Source organism: Lachancea thermotolerans, assembly GCF_000142805.1.
Source record: "Lachancea thermotolerans CBS 6340 chromosome G complete sequence".
Classification (NCBI taxonomy): domain Eukaryota; kingdom Fungi; phylum Ascomycota; class Saccharomycetes; order Saccharomycetales; family Saccharomycetaceae; genus Lachancea; species Lachancea thermotolerans.
Genome location: NC_013083.1, coordinates 635,003 through 650,808, shown reverse-complemented (window position 1 = coordinate 650,808; position 15,806 = coordinate 635,003). Strand labels below are relative to the sequence as shown.

The window sequence follows — 15,806 nt, the reverse complement described above, 5'->3', positions numbered from 1 at the left end:
AGGTGCACCACAGGCGCACGCTGTCCAGCGTCAGAAAAATTTAATGCGAAAACCGCTACTGGGCCCTCGACGCAAAAGCCTGTCCTTCCACAAACACTATGAGCCCGAGGCAGCTACAACTCCGCAACTGCTAGCTGTTCCCCTCAAACGAAACTATTCAAGGAGCGCTAGTCTTTGTTTCCCCGCCTTGGGCCGCGATAGGCTCAATCCCGACTCTCCCGTACGTAGCGATCCAGCCTCATCTTCACCTCCATCGCCACGTGATTTGGTTTCGAGGATCCTGAGCTTTCTCACGTGGCACCATCTTGCCCCTCTCACTGCCGTAGCAGCATGCTCAATTCTCTGTAACCCCTGCGAGCCACAATCTCGAGCTGTCGTTCAATTGTACCCACGATGTCTTATGTGTTTGGTAAGCCATGTCGGTTCCGCCAACAGCCTTCTTTGTGTGGGGAACATTGTGTGACTGCTATGTGCTAAACCCATACATATGTTCGTTCTACCTTCTGAAAAGTTTCAGATGAAAAATATTTGGGACTTTTTTGCGTGGGACAGAACTTGCGTGGGTGTTCTTGTGAGTGGGTGGAATGCTGTGCGCTGGGCGGGATGGGCGAGGCTCCCGCGCAGGCGGACGCAACGCGCTCCGCCTGGAACCCTCTGTCCTGGGCGGGAACCCCTACTGGCGCTGGGCGGTCAGCGGTCTCTCGGGGGAAGCTTCGCTGGTTGGCGGGCCTGGCGCGGCGCACTCCGGAAGCAGGCGAGGGCTCGCAGGTGTGGAAACTCGGTGGTGAGTGTGTCGTGCGCATTGACGGACACTGGCGAATTTTTGCAGGACAAAACATAACTGGATACCAGAACTCTAGTGTTTCAAGCCAGTCAAGGAACCGAAGATCGTCATCACAATGTCTGCTCAAGCCAAGATTTTGTCCCAAGCTCCAACTGAGTTGGAATTGCAAGTTGCTCAAGCTTTCGTCGACTTGGAAGCGTCTTCTCCAGATGTCAAGGCCGACCTGAGACTTTTGCAATTCAAGTCTATCAGAGAAGTATGTTAAAGCCCAGTGGAATGTTGGAAATGCGCGCGGGCGGCGAGGCAGTCGAGTGCCGCAGGGAGCAGCCGTCACGGGGGCTCGCTCTGGGCTCTGCTGCGCGCGATGCGCGTCCTGAAAAATGAGATTCCGTTCAGTACTAACTCGCTATTTCTCAGATCGATGTCGCTGGCGGTAAGAAGGCCATTGCTATCTTCGTCCCAGTCCCATCTTTGGCTGCCTACCACAAGGTCCAAACCAAGTTGACCCGTGAGTTGGAGAAGAAGTTCCCAGACCGTCACGTCGTCTTCTTGGCCGAGAGAAGAATCTTGCCAAAGCCATCCAGAAGATCTAGACAGCTCCAGAAGAGACCAAGATCCAGAACTTTGACTGCCGTCCACGACAAGATCTTGGAGGACTTGGTTTTCCCTACCGAGATCGTCGGTAAGAGAGTCAGATACATGGTTGGTGGCAACAAGGTCCAGAAGGTCTTGTTGGACTCCAAGGATGTCCAGCAGGTCGACTACAAGCTGGAGTCTTTCCAGGCTGTCTACAACAAGTTGACTGGCAAGCAAATCGTGTTTGAAATCCCAGGCGAATCCCACTAAATTGCTGGATTATAAAGAACCATTTCAAGAGCATCTAGGCGGCCGCAACACGAGTATGTTGTCAAGCTTAGAAATTTCCAGTTTTTATGTCTTGCCTTTTTAAATCAACAATCTCCCCTCCCCTTCCAAAACAACCAAAATGTTTTAATAGGTGTATAATTTAAAGCGTTTTAAACTAAGATAGATGCTACGTGCCGCCCGCCTGGCGCACAAACGTGTCGTACGTGTTTTTTACGGGCTTAGGCTTCCTCCTCCTTCTTCCCGTCTTCATTTCGTTGTACCCTACCACGTTGAGGTCATCGGGACTCGCGTTTTTGATGAAGTGATCGCGCGGATCTACTAGCGGCTCGGGCTGCGACGCTTCCTGAGCGGTGCCTTTCGATGTCAGAATCAACCCACAGAGAACAACCCCGCCAACAACGACCAGGTATTTCACCACAGTAACCACACTTACAAGGATTCCTCCAACAAGCGCTTTGAAAACTGGCTCCAGCACCAATAATAGTATAGTTGCGAAGCAACCCAGTAAAAATGATGGGAGATGGACATCCTTGAAGCTGCTCTCTCCCACAGCCGCTTCCAGCCTCTTATAATAAGCGCTCAGGGCATCTTTAGCCTGATCCATGGGCTTCGTCTTAGCTTTAATGAGCCATTATTTGAGCTTGCTATGCTCAAACTCGTGATAAATCGTTGTTTGGGTTTCGTGAAGAGAGATGACAGCTTCTCGATCAAAAGAGGTATTTGAAAGTAGCGAAGTGCTCAGCCTAGAAGTATCACATAAGAAGTCGGAATGCTCTGAGGCGCAACCTATTAAGCCATGAGGATCTTCACCAGGAAACTTCTGAAGGTTGGCGCTGCTGCTGTATGCGTCATTTGCCTGCTGTATGCGTATCAGTCAAGCTTACATAATCATGTTTCGAAAAGCTTAACTGAAGACATCGCGGCCCATCTTGTCAAGGACAAGGAGCCATTCTCCTCTCCCAGTGAGATTTGTAGCCAGTACTTCCGAAAACTCTACGAACTCGAGCCTAATTGGTGGAACAGCTATTCTGAGGGTTGGCAATTGGCGGCTACGGACTACGAAACAGAAAACTTAAGACTGATTATGGAACGCCTCCGAACTTATGAAAAATGTCTTGAAATTGGGGCTCTTCCCTCTAATATTCAGGATATTGATAAGCGCATGTTCCCCTTTATAAGGTTAGAACAATCGCCAATCTTTGAGAGCAGTGACCTAAAAAAAGCCTATCAAAATGGGCAGTTCCCATCGATGTCAAATGGCGCTATATCCAAATATCGATACAATCCCCAGCAGTCGTGGTTAGCCAACTGGAATCGGACCTCGCAAGAAACTAGCGGCCCTACTCGTGGGATAGTCTTGTCTTTTCCTGATGCGCATGCCTCCCTTGTCGTTAGGCTCTTAAAAGTACTTGAGCACCAAGGGAATCGACTTCCGATCCAGATCATTCATAAGGGTGATTTATCAGACTATTCAAGATCTTTAATATCTCGGTCACTACCGCCAAATCAAAGACTATGGTTTGTCAATGTCAAGCCAATGCTTGACCCACATTTTATTGACGACTTTTCTTTGTACCGAAACAAGTGGCTGGCCATGATTTTCAATACTTTCTCTACACCCATCTTTATTGATGCAGACGCTGTTTCTGTGCAACCAGTCGAGGACTACCTACAATCTGAGGCGTACGTAGAGTCTGGAACTATTTTCTTCAGAGACCGCGCTTTTGCACATAAATTCGACTACGAATATTGCGTTCCACTCCTTAAAGCCTTGCAGCCAAGTCGGTTAGAAACACTGTATTTTGGTCAGAGAAGGTTGATCGACGAACAACTCATGATGTCTGATAGTACCTCTCTAGAACAAAGGATTGTTCAAAGTTTCTTTGTGGGTGGACAACGTCACCAAATGGACAGTGGACTCTTGGCGGTTGACAAGTCAAAACATCTTATGCCACTCATGGCGGGGGTTTTTCTAAACCTGGCGCCGAAACTTTCAAAATGTACGCATGGAGACAAAGAGACGTTCTGGCTTGCGTTTTTGTTGACGAACCATGCTTACAGATTTCATCCAGAAGAGGCTAGTGCAATCGGAGAAGATGACGGTTCTGGCGAGGTTTGCTCTGTCCAACTGGGGCATACATCTTCTCATGGAACCTTGCTTTGGTTTAACAGCGGGTTTAGAGTGTGTAAGTTTGCAGACGCGATTGATACCGATTGGGAAGGATATCCAAAAGAGTATTTGCACGAAACATTTGCCTCCATCCAAGAAGCTCGAGAGTATTACGAGTCCATGACAAATATAAAAGCGGCAGTCCTTCCCGACATATCCGTGAACCCATGGACTGGAGGATTCGCGGACCTTTGTATCGGATACAGGTACTGTGCTAGAGTATCTCCAGGAAGTGGGCAGCTTATCAATTTTAATGCTGAAGAGCAGAAAAAGATGCGGGAGATCGGCAACGCCTGGATGAGCGCTACGGAAGCTGAATTGAATTTTCGCGCCTGAAGTTCTGTTTGTTTCAGCTCTAAAGCAAGCACTAAACCAACGAGCGTAATAGTGGGTGAAGTTAAGGCTCTAGCTCACCAGCAACTGGTTGTTATTTACATGCAAAAGGTTAAGGGGCGTCTTCGAGCGTTCGTTTACTGATGTGTACTGGAGGTGTCACATATAAGATGTCGCTAACAAGCATTGGGTCCCTCTGATTTTCAGGCTATGATTCATCTCACTTGACTTTAACATTCAAAGCCTTGCTGAAAAATCATCAAGGAGCTACACACTCACACATGCACTCAAGTTTTCATTAATAAATTTTAACACTATTAAAATATGCCCGCCTTTGCGCACTTCCGGTAAAACTCGGTTGCCGACAACCTTAGCTGTTGATTTTAAGCAGTACGGATAATATGTATAATTACAAGGATAAGCGTCTCTAACTTCCCTAAAAATGCCAATGCCTATTCAGGCCTTCGAAGTGCCTTAAGTCCTCCTTGCTCTCATTCTTGCGAGTTTCCTGCCAGGGGGTAAATTCAACATAGGCGTCTGTTGATTTTGTGGTTGAGGTATAGAACTGGTGCTGGAACCTCCGAATATTTGAGATGGTGCTTGAGACATTCCTGGAAATGGATGACTACCGTTTGGCTGTGCTCCAAATACTTGTGCTGGATTTTGGTTAGCAGCTCCGCCAAAGATAGTACTAGGAGGTTGAGATCCAACACCCCCAAAATTCAGATTTACAGTGTGTGATGGGCTAAAAGGCCTGCTTTGTGGATTAGGTGTAAAGGCAGGTGCTGATGCGGATCCGAAAGGGGGTGGTGTTGATGACGCTGTAGCATTTCCAGTGCCAAAGTTAAATGCAAGTTGTTGGTTGGTAGTGTTTCCAAATGCAGGTGAATTATTGCTTGTTGTTGAAGCTGAGGGAAAGCCTATGCCGTTGGGCTGAGGCTGTTGAAGTGGTTGTTGAGCAGAAGATGGGTTGTTGAACGTAAACGCCGAGTTTGGTTGCTGAGGTTGGGGGGCATTGAATGAGTGCGTAGAGGATCCCAAGTTAAATGCGGGCTTTGGAGCGGCACTATTGGATCCAAAAGTGAATGATGACTTGGCATCTCTGGGTTCGTTAACTTTGAGTCCACTGGTGTCGAACTTGAACCCAGACCCAGTTGAAGAAGCTGCGGAAGCTGCGGATTGGCCATCAGGTTGACCAGCCGTGTTGAATGAAAATGCTGGAGGAGTAGAATCTTTTTTTTCCGAGGTCGCTCCGAATGTGAAAGGCTTGCTTGGTGCGGCGGGTGTCTTAGAGTTAGACTGCGTAGACAGGGGAGCGTTAGCAGTTTGGCTAGAAGGCTGATCTGGGGTAACGCCGAAAGTGAATGATCGCTTTGAACCAATTGACGCAGAGTCAGAAGGAGTCAGCGATGGAGACTTGGCCTTTCCTACATTTGTGTTGGGCTCATTGGAAGTTTTGGAAGTACCAAATGAAAAAACAGGTGTCGCGGCTTTTGCCTCAGTGGCTGGATTGCTGAACGAAAAAGCGGGGGCAGCTTTTTTCTCAGTTCCAGAGCTTGCTGGTTCTGTTGTATTGAACTTGAAGGAGGAGCTTTGAGCTTGTACTTCAGCCGCAGGCTTTCCAGCTTTCCCAAATGAAAACGAGGGAACGTTCCTTGCGCCCTCGGTTTGTTTCTCACCACTCTGCTGTGGGTCATTCTCAGACGAAGCAAGACCAGAGTTTGCAGCATTTGTAGTTACGGACCCAAACGTGAATCCTGCATTTGACTTTGGCTTATTATTGAAAGAAACTTGGGCATCCGCCGCCCCAGTAGCATTTTCAGTTTGGGTTTCCATAGACTGTGGCTGACTTTCAGCCGGCTTTCCGAATGAAAAGGCGGGCTTCGCAGGTTTGGGTGCCGCCTGGGATGCACCTGAAGCTCCAACACTCTGGCTGAACGAAAAACTTGGCTTTTGTGACTTTGTTGCGTGTGAGCTTGCAGCGGGGTTCTCATCCTGATCAGAGGTCGTTGGCCTCTTGAAAGAAAATAGAGGTTTGCCCTCCTTTAGCGTGTCATCAGTTTTACCAAAAGAAAATGATGGTTTGCTAGTGCCATCAGCTTTGCCGATCGAAAAGGATGGTTTGGGGGTCTCAGGTTTTTCAGCTTTAGCCGCGTTTTGACTAGCGCCCTCCAATGATTTTCCTTTGTCAAATAATGACGGCACTTTCGCAAGGGCTGGGCTGTCAGTTGCCTCAGCGCTACTAGGAAGGAGCTTCTTTCCAAAATTACCGGCTTCAGCAGGACGTTCAGAATCTTGGTTTTTACTGCTCTCAGCATTGCTCTTCAAGAAGTCAAAACCTGAACTTGGCAAAGCTAGTAATTTTTTAGGCTTGTCATCTTGATCATCAACCGTAAAGCCCTTTTTAATTTTTTTGGTGATTTTGCTCGACGCAAGGTCCGTGAGGGCGTTGCCGTTCAAAAGTTTGGCTTCTGTGTTAGTCAATCCATCAGAGGAAGAACTGTTTTGCTCCAAGGTGCTTTTCTTGAGGACCGCGGAGGAGAGACGTGGCGATTCCAGTGCAGCAGTTGGGTCCGTGCCAGCACTTGGTTTGGAAATCTTCGGTTTTTTGGCAACATCGTACTCGGCAACATCATATTGAAGGTCCCCACACCACCGCTTCCCTAAAACAGATTTCGGTGGGACTTTCTTAGACGTCGGCCTTCCGTTAGCGCGTCTTTTGAGTGAACGCAGTGTGACGAGGTGGCTGCTGTCAAAGTCCCCGGACATTTCGTTGGAAGCGGGGGCCGTAAATGTCTCTAGTAGGCGGTTGTCATTGAGACGGCGTAAGTATTGCTTGTGGCGCAGGATTTTTAGTCTCTGGACAGGGAGGATAGGCAGCAACGGAGGTCTAGTATTGTAGTCTGTTTCGTACAAAATCAAGTCTGGGACCGGGGGTTCTGGGGTTCTTCCTTCTTTAAAACCGGCAGTAGTCGAATCAGGCCCATCGATAGGACTAGATTCGCGAAATTCAGGCGAGTTTTCCTTCTTGAAGAAGTTGACTATGGTCGAAGAGATCGATCGCTTGTTTGCGCGACGTGACACCGCGCTGGACATCGGTGGCAGTACTCTGTTTAGGCGCTAATCACGGTGCTTGCAAAGATTGATAACTGATTCTACATGCGCGTAAAATTTGAATGCTCCGAATTTGAGATGTGTCACGTGATTATGGTCTTTAACAGTATTTTGAAGCTCTCAAGATCCAAGTTGCCGGGCAGTGGCGGGCGGTCATGTCAGCTACTTGCTTGTGCTATCCAAGCAGTCCCTGCTGGGCAAAGCGAACACTGAATTTGGGTTTCAGGCCGGAGTGCTTTTTTGCAGCAAATTCCTGTATTCCGCGAGACCCAAATTTATACTGAAAGGCCACGGCCTCTGCAGACCAGAAATAAATCTTTGCATACTGATAACATTGCGGCAGCTTTAATGATAAATAATGGTACATCAACTGAAGTATTTAGGCTCACAGGTTAATGTTTCGGAGGCTGACACTGCGCTTAAGAAAAATTAATTAGATTTACGCAACAGATACATGCTGGTTAACAAAAAAGCTGTAAATGAGAACCTTCAGCGATTGCGTCCCACTACCACCCACGTAAGCAAGGCCAGTTACGTAGCTCTGGGCGAAAATGAGATTTGACCCGCCTTGACAAATATGGGGAATATCCAATGTGTAAAGCTGTAAGAAACAAATAGGCCGCTGATAAACCGGAAACCCACTGGCTATAGAGAGACCCAGAATACACCATTCACCCATCAGCCCTGCTCCTACCTAGGAATTGTCTGCGTCTGCGCTAACGAATGTGGTCAATTCACGTGATGCGGAATATTCGTACACAACTATGAATCCCAGCTGAGCTGAAACCAGCGGAGACATGCCCGAAGGCTTCTCCTGCACCAAGGTGCATGATCGACGTACGTCTCGCCTCGCGTAAGATAGGTTTGAAGGCCTGCACTGTTACACTGATAATGTGCCTGCGCCTCTGCACTCCGCAGAGGATTTTCGTGTTCCCGTACAGATGTACAAGCGTGTCCGATACGCGCTGGACGAAAAAAAGAGTGCAAGTACGCTTGACCACGTATATATTCCCAGTTTCTCACCGAACGCATCGAAGGGAATCTCGAGGAACACTTGCCAATGCAGCTGAACGGCAAAGATGGAGCGCGGCGCGCGCTAGGAGCTGCGTGCATTGTCGCAATTACATTATGGGTCTTGGTCCGTGGAGCGTCCATCGGAGGCAGCTCTGCGCAGCGCACGAGCACTGTTGTGAAACACACAGACGGGTTCAAGTACCGCAAGGTGGCACAGCCTAAGTACACAGGACCCAAAGAGAAGGCCACATTTGTGACTCTGGCGCGGAACCAGGATCTTTACTCGCTGCTCGGGTCCATCGCAAGCATCGAGGACCGGTTCAACAGCAAGTTCCAGTACGACTGGATTTTCCTGAACGACGAAGAGTTCAGCGAGGAGTTCAAGCGGGTGACCACAGCAATGGTCAGCGGTCAGACCAAGTACGGTTTGGTGCCAGAAGAACACTGGTCCTACCCTAGCTGGATTGACAAGGGAAAGGCGGCAGCAGTGCGCGAGGAAATGCGCGAGAAGAAGATCATCTACGGTGACTCGGAGTCGTACCGCCACATGTGCCGGTACGAGTCCGGGTTTTTCTACAGGCACGAACTGCTCCAGGACTACGACTGGTACTGGAGAGTGGAGCCCGACACCCGTATCTACTGTGACGTGGACTACGACGTGTTCAAGTTCATGCGCGACAACGGCAAGAAATACGGCTTCACCATCTCTTTGAAGGAGTACGTCGGCACGATTGAGACGCTGTGGAACACCACGCTGGAATTCACGGAGAAGAACCCCTCGCTTGTGCACCCCAACAACATGATGGACTTTATTTCGGACGACGGCGGCCTGTCATACAACCTGTGCCACTTCTGGTCCAACTTCGAAGTCGGCTGGCTGGACCTGTGGCGCGGACCGGCCTACTCCGCCTACTTCGACCACCTGGACCACGCGGGTGGCTTTTTCTACGAACGCTGGGGTGACGCGCCCGTGCACTCGATCGGCGCCGCGCTGTTCTTGGACCGCTCCGAGATCCACCATTTCGGTGACCTGGGATACTTCCACATTCCATTCCACGCGTGCCCAATTGACTTGAACACGCGTCTCGAGAACCGCTGCAACTGCGACCCCAACCAGGACTTCACCTGGAAGGGCTACTCCTGCACTTCCAAGTTCTACACTGTGAGCGGCAAGGACCGGCCTGCGGGCTGGCAGAAGTACGCGGACTAAGCGTCCGGAGTTCTCTCTCTTTGCCAGTCTCTCTTTCTCTCGCTAGCTCCGCGACTCTGTCCTCTTCTAAGTCTTGCAGCCTCATATATATCGGCTTATGTCATCAACAGAATAGGAACATCTACACAGCTAGAGCGAAGGCTCGAGGGTCCACGCGTACAAAGCGATAGAACACCGCGCACGTAAGCGCGCGGCGACGCTCTCGTCTGAAATGACCGGAATTTAATAGCTTTTGTAATACACACCTTCCTTCCTACACGTTGTACTTCTTGAACAGCTCGTGCGTAAGTTCCACGCCGAGAAACGTAGCTGCATTGGCCGGGAAGCTGCGCAGCAAAGCCGGGCCGAGCCCCGGGAAAAACGCCCGGATCCCGCCGCGCCCGTATATCTCACGCGTAGCCTGCGCCATTGTCTGCGCGCCGGAGCCTGACTGCAGCCTCGTCTTGATCGTGTCTATTGGAAACACGCCGATCCACATGCTCATCCCTGCCGCGCCACCTGCCAAGCATACGCTGGCGACGCTGAGCGGCTCCGACGCGGCCGTGGCCGCGTTGGTTCCGCTCAAATACCGCTTGCACACCTCGTACGACGCGAAGTACAGCGCGCTCCCAGGCCCGTCGCGCGCTAGCGTCGCCAGCGTGCCTTGGAACAACGAGCGCACGCCGCCTTCGCGCACGAGTTTCTGGGCCGCTCCCACAAAAGAACCGCTATCCGACGTCTGTAGCACTACTTTCACCCGCTCCGTAGGCGCGGTCACGAGGGTCGTAGGAATAGCCGACAGAAATCCGGCCAGAGCCAGTTGTCCCGTGGTTAGCGATCTAGCGACAGCGGCACCAGCGATCTCTGGTGCGGGACTGTTACCCCAGGCGACCAAGCGCTTCCCCACGTCATATCCCCAGAATGACACTGCGAAAATCGGCGTGACGCCCAGAAGTGGCGGCACAACGCCGCGGTAGAAGCCGCGCATCTGGTTCAGGGGTAACGCACCAGGCTGAGCGCGCGCCTCACGCAGGACGCGCTTACCTGCGTCAAGTGCTCCCGAAGCCTGGCCAGATTGACAGCGTACTTTGATCAGGTCAAAAGGGTGGCCTGTTAGTACAGCGCAGACGCCACCAACGCCGCCAGCGGCAAGTGATTTTAGATTGTCGCGCACGGCGTGCGCTTCTGGCGGAGTAGATGCTAATCTAGCCTCTAAGTCCGCCGAGTCTTGTTCTAGTGTTGCAGACATTTTTTTTTTCCTTAAAGGGTTCAATGGAGAAGATGTCGCACGTTATAGCTGCGGGGCGGTTCGTGCTGCGACGGTGTTCTTATAGAACAACTGGCCTGGTGTCATCGCCTCTGAATGACATGGGTGACAGCGTCGTGGGGATAGCTAGGGGTGGTGGCGGCGGCGGGAGCGGAGACGCAGGAAAGAGGATTGCGGGGAGGGTCGAACGCCGGAGCCCGCCGAGCTGGCAGTTCCGTGTAGGGGTTGTGACGCGAGAGAAGGGGCGAGCGCTCGGCAGCTAGCGCGGAGAGCTAGGGGTGCCAGGGACAAGAGGCCGGAAGGGGAAATGCCACAAAGACAAAAGTGCCACAAAAGCAGAACTGCGACGAACGCAAGAAAGGTATAAAAGGGGCGCGGGTGAGCTGGGAACCGACTATCCCGCGTGGTGTGGATGCGGTTGCAGCGAGCCCGGCGAGCCGCGTCCTGTTTGTAGCGTTCATTGCTTGTGTACCGTCGCGGGACGGGCGCCTTTGTGGCAGGGCGCGTTGGGGTCTCGCGCTTGCCGCTCCGGCGGCTCTGTAATGCTAACCGATTGTTACAACGCCAGCTACGTCCAAACCTACTTGCTAAATACCTGGTCCCATATGGTCTCGGTGCTGAACTGATTCATCATGTCGTAGACGCGCTGCCCGTCCCTCGAGCTCGCCGGCGGCCGCACCTGCGGCGCGGCTGGCTCGCTGGATTCACTGGACTCGCTGTGTTCACCGAGCACTGCTGTGCCTGCGCTCACGCCTGCGCTAGCGTGCCCGTTGCTTAGGTCCGAAAACGGCGACAGCTTGTCCAGCTCGATAAAAAACTGGTTCAGAGCGCTCGCGTCCAGATCGGGGACCGACAGACCGCGCGCCGCGGCGCCTAGCCGGCTCGTGTGGGCCTCTTCATCAAGTTCTAGCTCCAGCTCTTCCTGTTTTTCGCCGGCTTCGGCGGTGCGGCCGCTGTATACTTCGCTATCCAGAGGATGCTCATTTTCAGGCCCGTCACCGCCCCCCTTGTCTTCCGCGCCGGGGGACGCCTCACCGCCGAGTGCCGGCGTGTCCTCAGCCGGCGCTGCGCCCTCGCTCGGCTCGCTTCGCAGCTTGAAAACCGCTGCAGATAGCACCTTGAAAATGCGCGCGCCCTTACGGGCCGCTTCGCATTCCTTTGTCAACTGCTCCAGCACGTAGATCAGCGTCGAGCAAGTTTTCTGGCTCTTCTGCAGGCTTTCGCGAAGATCGAACCTAGCGTTGTGGAGCACATAGAGAAACGTCATTCCCGCCATGAACAAATTGTGTACTGTGACCCATGTGTGCATAATGTTGCCGTCGTGGCAGAGCCGATAATATATCGCAATGACGCTCTTGGTGTTGCGATACACCATCTCGTAGCCACGCTCGTTTAGCGTCATAGCCTTGGGGCATAGCCCATATAACATGACCTTCGAGTGGCACAGCTCTAGCTGAAATAGCTCGGTCGGGAAGTGGCAGTTCATCTTGCGATGTGTCTTGGGAACTCTCTTCTCATACCATTCGTCGAGTTCTTCGTTCATGAGCTCACGCCACTCGTCAAGGCTTTCGAACCCATCCGGCAGTGACGTCCGATGTGCGTAGAGCTCCTGCACAATCTGAGCCTGGATTTTTCGTATTCTGAAAAAAGCCAATGATATGCACTTGTAGGACGCCATGGAGCTTTTCACCAGGGAATAGTCTTCAATGTTGTCAGCTGTGTTTGTGATCAGCGCGTCGTCCAGCGAGCTGGGAAACTCAGTGGAAATATTGTCATCCGGAATCCCAAACGGACGTCCGAAAAAGGCACATATTTGCCGGTCCAGCGAGTAGGTGCACCAGAATAAGCGCCGTCGAAGGTCTCTCGTGAATGGGTCGTAGTTTTTATTCAGTTTCTCAGCGTGCAGTCCCAGGTCAACTGCCAGCCTCAGTGCAGACCCCATTGTGTACCACACTCCGGGAACGTTTGGCCTCATAATCGAATACTTGGCGATTAATAGCGTACCGGCAAGAGCTTCCATCCGGTCATTGGACCGGAAAAGTGCTTCTTTGAACTCGGATGCCCTATCTTTGAACGCAACAGACCTCGCTTCATCTGTTTCAAGTATCCTCGCCGAGTCGCCTATCGCTAGGGCCATGTTTAGAAAAAAGAGCGGGATGTGGTACTTTGGTGGAATCTGCTCCGAATTCTCAACCTCTTGCTGCGACAAAGAAGGCTTGTACCAGATTTCCCCCGATTGCTCGGAGTCGGCTTTATCCTGTGGGAGTTTGAAATTCCCGTTGATGATGGTGTTGTCGGAGCTCAGCGAGACACCCTCGTTCAAAGGCCCGTATATCGGCTCGAAGACTCTTTTCAAGAAGGACTCGCGGTGCAAGATAGGCAGCTGCGAGTTACAGTACGTGAAATACTGTGACACCAGCGACTCTGCTTCTTCTTTTGTCGGAAGATATGACACGTTCAGAGGTCCTTCTCTCTGATCCGTTGCCGAGACCGGTTCTTCGGATGTTTCTTCTACTGCTTCGGGCGCGAAGTTGATAGCCGTAAGAATGAGCTTGGCAAAAGGGATACCGGATGAGTCGCCCAGATAAGAGTTGGATGCTGCGCCCAGCGACAGTTTCCCGTTCTTCTTTGAGAGTTTCATTGCCCCGAGGCTATCGAGGCTCTTAGCAGACTCCTGCAGCTCAGAAACCGTCTTTATATCGCTCTGGTCCCGAGACGCTACCCCGGTCTGTATTGATGTGCCATTATTAATGATATACCCCGCCATGGCGTTATCGCGCGGCACCTGGTGTTCCGCCCGGACCTTTTCTTCGAAGACATTGACATCGCAAGGGCAGTCGTCGCTGGTAGCAGGGATGTTTCCTTGCACCTCCGCTGCGTCCACACCGTACTCTCGAAGTCGTTTTGTCAAGGCTTCAAGTCTATCCTCAAGAAAGATGACATAGGACCGCGGAACGTCTCGCCCGGTTGCAGGGTCTACAGATACACAGGGCTCGTTGGCCGTCACACATCTCGAACAACTTGGAAACTTTTGGTCGCACTTCACCTTCCTCACCCTGCACCGCTTGCACGCGGCAATCGACCTTGATATCCCCATAATTGCAGATGTAGGCCTCCTCTTCCTGTCTACACTTTCTTCAGCATTGGCAGCGCTGCCCCTTCTTTTTCTTGCGGTGCTCATCGCCTACATCGATTAGTGAACATGTCGATTTTGAAATCAACTGCGATTCGTACTTTTAGTATTGGAGGACTAAGTGGTTCACCGAACTCCTCAAAAAAGCGCACACGTGACATAACATATCAGGAAATCCAATCCAGATGTTTTCGAGTACGAATGTACTCTCAAAAGATATTTTATCTATGAATCGGCCTCGTACTGAGCGGCAGACAGCACTAGCGCCAGGGATATGCGCCAAACATGAAGATTACGACAATTCCTTATCAGTCTGATACCGACTTTACATACCAGGGAGAAGATGAGCATCAGGACCGTCCGCAATTGCCCGCTTTCTTGGAGCTGAGTGACGGGCTCATCAAACCGGAGGATATTCCGCTGAATAGAAGAAACTTCATTTATACTCCGTGTTCTGCAAACGTTCTTTTCCCGGAGCTCAAATACAGCACTACCGAGTACCCTTTCGAGCAGCCTGGGCTCAATTATATGGACAGAGCGGATGATTTATGCCTGGCCCCAGGATCCAATGATACAGTCGCTGTTCAGAAATCGCTAGGATGGAGAACTGGGCGATGTGACGCGTGTATTAAAGAAGGAACAGTATACTGGGAGGTCGAGATAGTGAACGGCGGTGTCCCCGATAGCCAAGGAGCAGAGTCGCTGAAGCTAGTAAAAGACAAGCTCAACAGCACTCCGCACGTGCGCGTTGGGGTTTCTAGACGGGAGGCATCCTTGGAGGCCCCTGTTGGCTTCGATGCATACGGTTACGGGATCCGGGACTTTTGTCTGGAGTCTGTCCACGATGGCAAACTACAGCAGATGCTCCCAGTGAGCCAGATCAAGGCTGGAGACCGGCTCGGTTTTCTGCTCCATCTTCCGCCCATACAAGAACAGGTGATTCAGGCACAGAGCTACACAAAATTCAAGATAGACGCTTTGTCTTCGTATGAAGCGGGTGCGGGCAGCAACGCCTCTGCCAACGCCGATGGGCCCCTTAGGAAAAAAGCCAAAAAGCTTAACCGGGAATTTCAAAAAGAGCTGCTCCGTGAGCAAGAGCACTCCAATGTGGTGCGCGACCAGATTGCCATACGTTACAAAAACCAACTTTTCTTCGAAGCTACTGACTACGTCAAGACCACGAAACCTGAGTACTATACATCCGATAGACGAGAGAGGCACGACTACTATACTCTCCAAGACTCTTACCTCAAAGTCTTCTTAAATGGCAAAGAACTTGGTACCGCGTTTGAGAAGCTTAATCCATTTTTACCGCCTTTTAGTGAGATAAAATATAACGAGAAGCTTAATTTTAACTACTGGAAAAACGAAGCGGGTTTTGGAGATGCAGATAACCTTAAATCAGGGCATGATGCTATACGAAAGAAGTCTATTCTAAGGAACAAGTTCGTGAACAACGGAAGGTTGGGATATTACGCTACCATAAGCTGCTTCAATGGAGGAAGCGGTAGATTGGTAACAAGCATTAACGATATGCATCACTGGAATCCTCTAAAGGCTTCAACTCCTGATGCAAGGACACTGCAGGACGTCTTCGAGGAGCAAGTGGCCGAAGATGTTGTATGGGACATTATAGATGAGGTCGAGGCGGAGATGCTCTGCCGATGAATGAAACTGTCGCATCAAGGAAAGTTGTCCTAGAGATCGAAAAATGAGCTATGGCCAACTTTTATTTTCTTAGTTCAAAACGCACCTAAAACACATTTTGAACTCGGTGTTAAGAGAACATTCAATTCCTCTAAGCTGCTTGACGAAATCGCTACAAGGCATCACACTGGCGAACGGCCCGATCTTTCGTGTTCGAGTTACTTTGCGAAGACGATTCTCACGGACAAGAGAAAAAAAAACACGATGAACTAATCTCCCCTGACTTAG

General features: G+C 51.0%; 8 protein-coding genes across 8 annotated transcripts; 4 read left to right on the top strand and 4 right to left on the bottom strand.

Moving 5' to 3' along the window:
- Positions 1-899: 899 nt before the first annotated feature.
- Positions 900-1,630, top strand: RPS7A (40S ribosomal protein eS7; the record flags this gene model as incomplete). Its single annotated transcript, XM_002555340.1, has 2 exons — positions 900-1,040; positions 1,202-1,630. The coding sequence occupies 2 exons, from the start codon at positions 900-902 to the stop codon at positions 1,628-1,630; spliced, it is 570 nt and encodes a 189-aa protein (XP_002555386.1).
- Positions 1,631-1,817: 187 nt separating this feature from the next.
- Positions 1,818-2,255, bottom strand: KLTH0G08008g (uncharacterized protein; the record flags this gene model as incomplete). Its single annotated transcript, XM_002555339.1, has 1 exon — positions 1,818-2,255. One exon carries the CDS (start codon positions 2,253-2,255, stop codon positions 1,818-1,820), a length of 438 nt encoding a protein of 145 aa, XP_002555385.1.
- A 192-nt stretch (positions 2,256-2,447) lies between these two features.
- On the top strand, positions 2,448-4,157 carry KLTH0G07986g (alpha-mannosyltransferase; the record flags this gene model as incomplete). The annotated part of the gene is made up of 1 exon (XM_002555338.1): positions 2,448-4,157. The coding sequence occupies one exon, from the start codon at positions 2,448-2,450 to the stop codon at positions 4,155-4,157; it is 1,710 nt and encodes a 569-aa protein (XP_002555384.1).
- A 471-nt stretch (positions 4,158-4,628) lies between these two features.
- NUP1 (FG-nucleoporin NUP1) lies at positions 4,629-7,250 on the bottom strand (the record flags this gene model as incomplete). Its single annotated transcript, XM_002555337.1, has 1 exon — positions 4,629-7,250. One exon carries the CDS (start codon positions 7,248-7,250, stop codon positions 4,629-4,631), a length of 2,622 nt encoding a protein of 873 aa, XP_002555383.1.
- A 1,078-nt stretch (positions 7,251-8,328) lies between these two features.
- On the top strand, positions 8,329-9,492 carry KTR1 (alpha-1,2-mannosyltransferase KTR1; the record flags this gene model as incomplete). Its single annotated transcript, XM_002555336.1, has 1 exon — positions 8,329-9,492. The coding sequence occupies one exon, from the start codon at positions 8,329-8,331 to the stop codon at positions 9,490-9,492; it is 1,164 nt and encodes a 387-aa protein (XP_002555382.1).
- Positions 9,493-9,745: 253 nt separating this feature from the next.
- On the bottom strand, positions 9,746-10,720 carry CRC1 (carnitine:acyl carnitine antiporter; the record flags this gene model as incomplete). Its single annotated transcript, XM_002555335.1, has 1 exon — positions 9,746-10,720. One exon carries the CDS (start codon positions 10,718-10,720, stop codon positions 9,746-9,748), a length of 975 nt encoding a protein of 324 aa, XP_002555381.1.
- A 598-nt stretch (positions 10,721-11,318) lies between these two features.
- Positions 11,319-13,919, bottom strand: PPR1 (Ppr1p; the record flags this gene model as incomplete). The annotated part of the gene is made up of 1 exon (XM_002555334.1): positions 11,319-13,919. One exon carries the CDS (start codon positions 13,917-13,919, stop codon positions 11,319-11,321), a length of 2,601 nt encoding a protein of 866 aa, XP_002555380.1.
- Positions 13,920-14,156: 237 nt separating this feature from the next.
- BRE2 (Bre2p) lies at positions 14,157-15,539 on the top strand (the record flags this gene model as incomplete). Its single annotated transcript, XM_002555333.1, has 1 exon — positions 14,157-15,539. The coding sequence occupies one exon, from the start codon at positions 14,157-14,159 to the stop codon at positions 15,537-15,539; it is 1,383 nt and encodes a 460-aa protein (XP_002555379.1).
- Between the last annotated feature and the right edge of the window lie 267 nt (positions 15,540-15,806).